Here is an 11,283-nt window from a genome sequence, read left to right as displayed (position 1 = left end):
AGTCGAAGCGGAAAAATAGTAATAAAAAGTGACAGGAGGATGGGAAAAAAATGAACGAGAGGAGGGCAGACACAGAAAACGAATGATAAGGGTGAAGGAAAATGTAGGCGGCATTGCATGAGATGAGTGGCTGATGAGCTCCCCAACCTCCCACCGAATTATGTAAAACACACAAACGGTTCTTGACGTTGGTGATGATTTCCTTTTTGTCATTTTTGTTGAATGTCCAAGAAAGACGATGACACTGACAACTGCATGATTAATGAGACAAATTGCAAATAGATTGTCACAGTCTTCGATTTGCCTTACTTGGACATTTAATTATGAGGGTAATATTTTAAAATTCATCGTTATTTTTGCTTGTTACGTTTGCCTCGGAAAAAAATAGAGAACACTGGTCCTACAAGTGAAAGATTAGGAAATCATAAATACTTAAGTAGCGTGATCTGCAACTTCCTCTCAACTTTAGTCTCAGGAGCACAGGCAAACATTTTTTCAACAAACACAATCGTTTAGACTTCTCCCACCTTTCCCTTTAGCCTTTCAATACCGTGTCTTTTTTGTACATGCAGCTACGATCCCTAGTTCCTTCACTCCCATGGCTAGAAGGAAGCTTAGGACAAAGTGTAAGTAAGGCCAGGAGAACAGATATTGGCGTCTCATCAGTTTCACACGCACATACATACACACTGTTGTAGCTGGCTTAATTTTAACCTTATCTTCACCTTCCTTTCGCCCGAGGGGGAGGGGTTATAAAGCAAATAAGGATTGTGGCATTGCCTCTTTGTGTTTAAAATATGAATCACCATAATTCGCTCATTTTCTTTAACTTAGCCTAGCTTTTCCTCATTTAGCAGCTTATTTCCTGTAGGTCACTGAGAGAATAAGACAATTCCATGGCTCTACGTCTTTTCCATAACACTTCCTCGCGCAAGGGTCAGCCTTTCAACATACATAGGATCAGTTCAGGCGTCGTAATAACACACGTTTCTCACGTTCATAGTCTTTATTATCCAAGTAATTAACCTGTATGCTTGCCAACTAAACTTAACTAATTTCACAAGTGCCAGGGTACACTAACTTCACAAGACTACAAGTGAATTGACTCCTCTATTCTCTCTCCCATCCTGTTATAACTTTCCTTGCTGCTCGAACGTCCTAGGTACCCCTAGCAACAGTTCCAAGTCGGAGACATCCAAAATATTCGACAGGTTTCTCACATTGCTAAGCACTATAAATGCTTTATCATACACTCTGAAATTTAATGTGAATATTACATGAATTAACAAACATCCAAATAAAATATAGAAGAAAAAAGAAAAGATTAAAAAAAAAAAAAAAACTCCGTTCCCCTCAGTAGGCCACCTGGCAACTCCGGCTAGCAACTAAAATTGCGAGAATTTTCCGGAATTTTGCCCCACCACCTAGCTAGCACTCCTGCTTCTCAACAGTATATGTTTTACCTTTCTACCTAGATGTTTTAGATCACATCCCGATCTTTCACACACTATTTGTCTTTTTTTTTTTTTTTTTTTTCAAATGTATCCTATCGATATTCACTCCTCCCTCTGCATTACTCTGATGCACACCAACTTTGTCTAATTTTTTGTGCATGCTAATTTTTCTCATTCCTCCCCATTAACTTACTTTAATCTCAACTCATTCACATCTTGCACAAAAGCATTACACCATGCATTTATTTCTTCGACGTCTTCACAATTTCCATACCTTTAAATTCTTCAGTCATACCTGTAGTATTCCACAAAACGATACTAGCCTGCTTGATTTTACTGAGCTCTTTGCGGGCATGGGACCCAGATCCGAGGCTTCCCTTTTTTCACGTTTTCCCCCTAATTTTTTGAGTTCTCACCACTCCCTCCATTTAGCCACATGACACAGAGAATCAGTGGGCATTATTCTCCCCTCCTCCCCTCCACCCCGCCCCATGGATAAAAAATACTGCTACCTTACTGATAACATAGTTGAATGAAATGACCAACGATGTAATAGTGTGTGCAACTAGTTTGAACATGGATAGGTGTACTTATGGCTGAGTTATCTTGAGGAGTGAAATCATCATGGCTTAGTTACCATTCTTATAGACATAATTTTCTTATACAGTTGCTCCCAGGTTTGGTGAGAAGTGGAGTGCGCGCAGGTGAAGCGATGTCCCAACCACTACACTGTCACCGGCACTGGGCTCACCCACCCGCCGAACTTGTCCTCGAGGGCCTGAGCCACTGCCAGGCTTATGTGGTCCTGCCCGGGCGACACCACCACCTGACCAAACCCCATATACAGGTGTTCATAATTTCCATTTTAACATAGGTGTGTTCAAATAATGCTCAAGTTTATTATGTGAATATCGTTAAAATTTCCAAGCCCCTATGAGGTATCTCTCATGAACTGAGTAAATTCTCCTGGAGGCAGCAGTGATAAGATACACATGCCATGATTTGCAAGGTGTTAATGAAGATTAAATATCACCCCTTCAATATGAGAGGTCTCCTCTGAGCCAAACAAGATCGTACTTAATCTGAAATATAAGATACGTCATCGTAATGAATATAATTCAGATAATCTCACACCAAGCCAGTCATAATCAAACTTCAGCAGAGTGTATTCAGCGCTGGTAAACATACCCTGCGTTCCATGGTACATGTAGCACTAGGTACCAAGGTCCAAGGAGAGAAGGTCTTCGTGCGCACATTCTGATGACGTCAGGTGGGAGATAAACGGGTGGCCGAAGGTGACTTCCGTTTTCTTTTAGGATATACTGTTTTTTTTCTGAGGTAATATAATGTTATATAGCTTCGCCCCCAGAACTTTCAGTTTCCCAGATCTTTCAGCTTATCATATTATGGTTAAAGTGTTTTCATTGCATAATTAACAATTCTACTAGTTAATGGGGATGTAACAGTTAAAGAGAGAGAGAGAGAGAGAGAGAGAGAGAGAGAGAGAGATTGGAGGAAAAAAAAAAAAACATGAAAGCTGTGATTTGAAGTCGGGGAGGAAGAGATGGAGGGAGGGGAAACGAGAAGGAAAGGAGAAAGGAAGAAATAAAGGAGAAAATGTGGAAGGCAGAGAAGGACAGCAAGACGGGAGAGATGGAGAAGCGGTAGGGAGGAACGGGAGAGAAAGAAAAGTGATTGGGCGAGAAGGAAGGGAGATACAGTATTTGCGAATGAAGTAAACGACGTGAAGGAAGAAAGGAAGAGAGTAGAAGGTATGGAGAGAGAAAAGAAGAGGAGAAAGAGATGGAAGAGAGAGCTAGGAAAGTGGAAGAAGAGGAGGGAGGATGAAAAAGGAGAAAGGGAGTTAGGGATGGAGGAAGAGAGAAGTGGAGAATGAGGAGGAGGAGGGAGAGAGAAAAGTGAGGGAGGAGGAGGAACAGAAATGGAGAGATGGACTGCAGAATGGGGGAAGAAAGGAGGAGGAGAAGCAGGTGGAAGATGGAGGGAGTTAATATCTGTACTAATGAAAGGAGAGAGAGAGAGAGAGAGAGAGAGAGAGAGAGAGAGTATAAAATAATGTTTTTTCAAGGAAGGGAGTGGGGGTATAGCTGAAGGGATAGATAGGTAGATATGAGGGAAGAGTGAGAGATAATCGAGGAAGAGAAAAACGGGAGGACAGGATGGAGGGATGGAAAGGAAGGGATGGAGGGGCAGAGGAAGGAAAGTAGGTAATAGACTGAGGGATAGAAAGATTAAGGGAAAGGGTGAGAGAAATTGGAGGGAGAGAAAAGTAGGAGAAGTGGGAGAGAAGAACAGCTAGTGGAGAAAGGGAGGCAAGAAGGGAAGATGGAGGAAAAACTTGAAGGAAAGTTGGCAGAAGAGAAAGAAAAAATGGAGAACGAGGAAGGAAAAGAAGGGATGCTGTTACGGGAGAGTGGAGGGATTCGCTAGAAGGATAGACAGTTGGATGGAAGGAGTGAGGGAGGGAATACTTGGAGGGATGGAGGGAGTGGATGAATGGAGAGAATTAGGGAGCAGTGAAGGGCGGCAGAGAGTGGAGGAATGGAGAGAATGATGGATGAGTGGAGGGAGAGAGGGTATAAAGGAGAGAGGGAGAGAATGCACAGATGGATGAAGGAATGGAGTTAGGGAGTGAAGGAGTAGTAGGAGAAAGGAGGGAGTAGTGGAAATTAAAAAGTGAGGAAGTGATGGAGGAAAGGAAAGAGGCAATGGAGGAAATAAAAGAAAGAGGGAGTACTTGAGGAAAAGAAGGAGGGAATAGAGGATGTGAGAAGAAGCAGTAACTGAGGGAAGGGTGGACTACTCCGGAGAGATGAGGAAATGGAGAGAGTGAGAAAGAAAGTGAAGAGAGAGAAGAAGGGGAATAAGGGATAGAACAGCAAAATGTAGACTGCAGACACGGGCTTCCTTTGTGTTAACCAGGTCTTGTCTCTTACACAGCGGGACCTATTTCTTTCTAGTGTCTTCATCTTGAAGGAACCTGAAGAATTTGATGTTATTGTCTTTTCTGCTGAATGAATAGCATCCAAATAGTGCACAGTTAAGTGGCATCTTTCTGATAACTGTCCTAGTATGAGATAAATATATGGGAACACCAAGCTCTCCACCACTGCGGCCTAGGGAAACTAAGTGACTGAGTGAGTGGAGTGAGTAGCTGTCTCCCACGTGACGTCATGCGCCAACCAGGTGAAATTCTCGCCCGGGCTGGACAGACCTCTCCTTGGACCTTGCTAGGTACAAGAGCTGAAAAAAAAAGTACGTTACTCGCTTGTAGGTTACCAGTACTAAATGGTGCTGACATGCACCATGGATGTGACCATGATTTCAAGTGCAGCCGCGTAAAGTATAATCGTATTCAAACCTTCCGGCATTGGTCACCCAGGTTGACAAGTTTACTGGAATGAAGAAAATAGTCTCATCTCACTGACATGGGTCGATGTATTGTTCTGGTGGTTTACATCATGTTATTGTCAGACGATGTTAAATGCTCCTTGAAATGTTATCTAAATCCAGGGCAGGATCTAACACTTTGGAAAATCTGGGGAAGGGAGGGGGGGGGGGGCAGACGTGATTCCATAAAGAATGACAAGTTTGAATTCGTGATGTCTCATTACCAAATTCCTCAAAATTTATTACCAAGTCCTCTTTTCTTTGAAATAATCATATAATAACATTTACCTAAAATATTTAAAACTTACTTAAAAAAAAAAAAATTGCTTCTGTTATGAGTAATTACAGTTCTGCCGAAAATCCGAAAAACAGGAAGGGATACAATTCCTACACCCACCTCCCTAAATCAGTACCTGTATAGCAATAGCAGTAATACTGAGGAAATTTCCTAGGGTCCCCATTTTACTCACCAAATGCTCGATTCTGTGATTTTTATATCTGTTTATCTATCTCTCTATCTATATCTATATCTATTTATCTATATCTCTATCTCTATCTATCTTTCTGTCTATAGCTGTATCTATCTGTCTATCTATAGCTATATCTATCTATCTATCTATCCTTATATATGTATGTGTGTGTGTGTGTGTGTGTGTGTGTGTGTGTGTATTCCAGTTCTTCTCCTCACGATTTTAACAAGCACAATCAATGAGAGAAAATCAGACGATGAGCATTACATCTTTACTGTACGAAACTTGGGAAATACCTCGCAGATAAACCTGCATGCTATGCACTGATTGCCGATGCGGGAAGCAGACTAACGGCGAGCTTGCTTCATTTGTATTTTACCCTTTTAAAAAATCAAACAATCAAGTAAGGGCAAACGCCGCTGGGCTGGGCTCATAGCCTCACTCACCCTCCGACTCCACCCACGCGGGTTCCTCTGTGTAACCTTCCAGAGAGCGACTCTCCCTCTTCTAAGTATCACCCGGTAGGAGAGACTGACCTGTTCCAGTCATGAATTACGTAGCCTTCCCCTTGGCCTCCTCCACCCTGGGTTAACTTGCTCAAAGATCACCTTGTGAGCAGGCTCAGCCTCAGGAAAGTGGGCCACGAGGTCATAATCCTGGAGTTGGCATTGACGTATTATTTTGGTAATAGGCCTCGATTCAGTCCCACGGAGTAGTAACTTGTTACGCATCCAGTTGTACCATTGATATCCCATGATCCTGCTAAGGCAGTGAATACCAAAGAAGTCAATTCGCTGCTTCAAGTCACTGTTTAATGTCCATGTCTTACAGCCATAAAGTAAGACAGGGAGCACCAGCGCCTTGTAGATATAAACTTTCTTTCTTCTACACAAATTACGACAGCACCCAAAACCCGATTTGAATGAATCCATAACCTCGTAGGCCAGACCAGTGCGACAAGTCATCTCACTGTCTGATCAACTGTTGATATGGACCACACTACCAGAATAAGTGAATCTTTCCAAGGCTTCTAGATCCTCAACACGTGCTTGGACAGACTGAACTGCTTCATCCAACAAGCCACCAAATGCCTGGACCATGGTGTCGGCCCAAGAGACCTTTAATCCCAATGGCTTCGCATTCTCGTGAACTTCCTCGAGGGCATTCAGTAGTATCTTCAGCGACACTGTCAAGATAACTAACTGCATCATCACAGCCCAGTCCAGTATCCAATCCATACATGAGTTGAAAAGTGTGGGGGCAAGGACACATCCCTGTCTTACACCATAACATACAAGAAAAAAAAAAAAATCTTTAACCACAACCACTGTCATAGATGTCACTGACCATTATTACTAATTATAGCGCAACTACGATCATCATTTCCATTGCCAAACGCAGTAATATAACACCAACATTTTTTTACTGTGATTCAATGGATGAAGGCTAGTTTTGCTTATTTGCACATGCCCATTCAGGAGCCTAAAGTATGTACAGCTGCCCGTAATCTCCGAAATATACAACTTAGTAGATCACAGGACTATGCTTGCAGTTGGCTCAAGCAAGAAGATTTATGCACAAATGCGCTTTGAGAACTCTCAAACTAAGGAATAATTCAACTGTATTTTGAAATAATCTGAGGGTCCCTCAGATGAATGTCCTCTGTCTCTCCAATGGAGAAGGGTAATGTGTGTGTTGTGTGTGTGTGTGTGTGTGTGTGTGTGTGTGTGTGTGTGTGTGTGTGTGTGTGTGTGTGTGTGTGTGTGTGTGTGTGTGTGTGTGTGTGTGTGTGTGTCTATCTATCGATCTATCTATCTATCTATAGACACACACTTTATCATAATCATCATCATCCATTACATGTCCACTGCAAAACCAAGGCCTCCCCTAACCTTCCCCACGAATTCGTTGACTGAGTCAATCTCTGCAACGTTTTGCCTGCAGACCTCTCATTCTCACCTCTCCATATATATATATATATATATATATATATATATATATATATATATATATATATATATATATATATATATATATATATATATATATATATATATATATATATATATATATATATATATATATATATACTGTATATATATATATATATATATATATATATATATATATATACTGTATATATATATATATATATATATATATATATATATATATATACTGTATATATATATATATATATATATATATATATATATATATATATATATATATATATATATATATGCGGTAGATAGATAGATTGATTTTTTTTTTTTATGTGCCTGACTCTGGGCATAGGTTTCACAGCCTGCTTTCAAGGCCCAGTAGTCCTCCTACGTACCATGCGCCTCCACATGTCACCACTTGAGCGCTAACACCCACCGTCCATATTGAATACATGCTAGGGCTGTCTCATACAGGACTGGTGTATTGGTATTAGCGGGGGTATTTTTGACATGCCGGCGGTTCTTCTGATAGAGCAGTAAAGTCTGATATGAAATTCAAATCCTTAAACTGTTCCCTGCCCCAGCGGGATTTGAACCCGGGTCCGTTAGGACTGCAGGCCAACTCTCTACCGACTGAGCCATATATATATATATATATTTATAAATAACAGAACGGAGGAAGGAAAAACAAATGAGTAAAAAAAAAAAAAAATCCATACACCAGATTACTGGTGTCCTCTGTTCATAAAATATCTGTAACAGTTAGACTTGAACAGTTGTTGGTTGAAATTTGGAGGAAAACATCTCTGGGGAAGCGAGTTCCAGAGAGATGCAGTTCAGGGAATGAAAGAATTCTGATAGGCAGAAGTTCTGCAATATGGTTGAGTGACATTCCAGTCATGAGCGCTACCAGATGCCCGTGTAGCACGAGGGAAGGCATGGAGAGGTGGCACCATGGACGCAACTTCGTCTGAGCATTTGCCAAAAAAATATCTGTAAAATAATGCAAGGGAGGCAACATTCCTTCTTACTTGCAGGGGAGGTAGTTTATATGTAATGGCAGGGTTGTTAATGATTCTAACAGCTTTATTCTGAATTTTGTCTAGTTGTCTTAATGCAACCTCTCCACAACCATTCCACAAGGGTGAGCAATATTCAAGCTGAGAGCGCACATGACTCTTATAAATTATAGCTAACTGCTCATCGGCGAAGAAGTTACGGACTCTGTACAATAATCCAAGTTTCTTTGAGGCGGTTTTAGCAAGTGATCTGACATGAGAGGTCCAGCTGAGGGCACTGTTACGTGAGACACCAAGAATTTCAATACTTTTGGAGATGGGAATATTAGTAGCACTGAAGGTAATGTGCGAATCTGGCAATATCTGTCTATTAGTAAACTGTATATATTTAGTTTTACTAGCATTAAAAGAGACAAGGTTGTTTTGTCCCCATTCACTGATTGTAGATAGATCTTGATTTATGGAGATGGCTGTACTGAGTTGAGAGGTAGAGATATTAGACTTTGTAAATAGATGTCTGAGTGTGAATGAACTATGTAGTGTTGAGTCATCTGCATATGAGTGAATGGGATTGTGAGTGACAGATAAGAGATCATTAATATGAACCAGAAATAGGGTTGGCGCCAGAACTGATCCCTGCGGCACGCCGGCGTTAATTGAGTGGAAATTCGAATATACATCATCTACTTTTACTCTTATTTTTCTGTCACTAAGATAAAAAGAAATCAAAGGAACAAAAGACGTTAGTCCATAGCAAGGGAGTTTGGACAGCAGGGAACGGTGCCATACTCTGTCAAAAGCTTTAGAGATATCAAGAGCTACTGCATGAGTTTCTCCAAAAAGATCAATTGATTGATGGATGGTATGAGTTAAGAGATTGAGTATGTCAATGGTGGATCTTTCGTGGCGAAAACCGTATATATATATATATATATATATATATATATATATATATATATATATATATATATATATATATATATATATATATATATTGCCAGACGCCTCAATCCCGTTTGGGGTGGCCACAAACAAATCGCTTCCAAGTCGCCCTGTCCCCCGCCATTTCACTGCCCTGCTCCTAACTCACACCTCCCTCTCTCATATACTTCTCCACCCCATCTCTCCATCTCATCCTCGGCCTCCCCCTCCCTCTTTCCCCCTCCACCTCACTCACATACTCTCTCTTCGTCAGTCTTTCACCCTCCATCCTCTCCACATGGCCAAACCACCTCAGTGTGTTCCTCATAACGCTTCCTATCACATCCACATCAACACCACAACGCTCATTTATATCCTCATTCGTCAGCCTGTCTCTCCATGTGACTCCACAGGCTCCTCTTAAATAACTCATTTCCACGGCTCTCACTCTTGACTTGTGTCCTTCCAACAACGTCCAAGCTTCACTTCCGTACGTTAGAGTTGGTATCACAATACTGTCATGTAGTAACTTTTTCACTTCCATGCTCACTTCCCTGTTTCTTATCACTGCTTTCAAAGAACCAGCAACCTTTCTTTCTTGCTGTACCCTTTCAAGCACTTCACCCTCCAAACCTCCATCCTTACTCATCACACTACCCAAATACTTAAACGTACTCACATTTTCCAATTCCTCACCATCCAACCTCGCTGTACATTCCCTGACTTCACCTCTCTCAAAGACCATCACTTTACTCTTCCCTACATTCACCTTTAGATTCCGTCTCTTACATACTCTCTCAAACTCATCCAAGCCTTGCAGCTCCCCTTCGTCTTCACTCAACAACACGGTATCATCTGCAAACAACAGTACAGGGAGTTTCCAAACACTATCCTCTCTCACCAGGGCCACTCCAACATCCACTACCCTACCTTGTACCTCTTTTATTACCCCATCCATGTACAGATTGAACAACCATGGAGACATGACACATCCCTGCTTCAACCCAACTTTCAAAGAGAAAAATTCACTTAGTTCACCATCCACACGCACTGCAGCCTTCGCACCATCGTACATACTCTTCACAGCATTCAACAACTTCCCATCTACTCCATATATTCTTAACACTTTCCACAATCCTAGTCTATCCACCCTGTCATATGATTTCTCCAAATCCATGAAAGCCGCATACAACTTCTTTCCCTTCTCTAGAAACTTTTCCACTAAAGATCTGAGAATGAATATCTGATCTACACAACCTCTTCCCTTCCTAAAGCCTCCCTGTTCTTCTCCAACTAATTTCTCTGTTCTTTCTCTAACTCTGTCAATAAGTATCCTACCATACACTTTTCCTATTATACCAAAAAGACAAATGCCCCTATGATTACCACATACTTCTTTTTCCCCTTTTCCTTTGTACAAGGGAATAATTATACCTGACTTCCAATCCTCCGGGACTCTACCTTCCGCCCAGGCCAATCTGCACATCTTCCACATCCATTGTACTACTATCTCTCCCCCATGCTTCAGCATTTCACCACACACTCCATCAATTCCTATGGCTTTCTCTGATAGATAGATAGATAGATAGATAAATAGATAGACAGATAGATAAATAGATAGACAGATAGATAGATATACAGTATATATATGGATGGGGTGATGGGAGAAGTAAAAACACGAGTAATGGAGAGAGCGATGGCGTTGGTAATGAATGGTGATGGATTTTCTCAAATTTTTTGTATGTTGATGATGCAATGCTATATTACTTGCAAATTCTGGGCAAGAGATTGGTAGACTTGTACAGAGTTTTGTCTATATCTATAAGCGTCGTGCCTTGAGAGTAAACTAATAAAAGAGTAAAATGATGGTTAATGAGAGAGAAGGTTGCTCCCAATGTGATATTAAAGAGAATGTAGAGAGACTGGAATTAGTGAGAGAGTTCAAATACCTGGATACCGTGATAGAAAAGAGAGGAAAATGTGCAAAAGAAATAAAAAGTAAAGTGACAACCGGAAAGAAAGTAGATGCTTCTATGAAGGCCTTGATGAATAAAACAGATGC

The 11,283-nt window shown here is 41.0% G+C and overlaps 1 protein-coding gene across 1 annotated transcript in view; it reads right to left on the bottom strand.

Annotated features, from left to right (window-relative positions):
- Nucleotides 1-2,178: 2,178 nt before the first annotated feature.
- LOC145401269 (fatty-acid amide hydrolase 2-A-like) overlaps nucleotides 2,179-11,283 on the bottom strand; it is a 232,849-nt gene continuing 223,744 nt past the window's right edge. The window contains exon 14 of the mRNA XM_080273598.1: nucleotides 2,179-2,280. Within this exon, the coding sequence (XP_080129724.1) occupies nucleotides 2,179-2,280 (102 nt within the window). The remainder of the gene's footprint in view (nucleotides 2,281-11,283) is intronic.

The sequence above is a fragment of the Coenobita brevimanus genome, chromosome 55, assembly GCF_032717465.1.
Source record: "Coenobita brevimanus isolate Jiangsu-jjx chromosome 55, ASM3271746v2, whole genome shotgun sequence".
Taxonomy (NCBI): domain Eukaryota; kingdom Metazoa; phylum Arthropoda; class Malacostraca; order Decapoda; family Coenobitidae; genus Coenobita; species Coenobita brevimanus.
The sequence above is the reverse complement of the archived record's forward strand: the minus strand, read 5'-3'. Positions and strand labels throughout refer to the sequence as shown.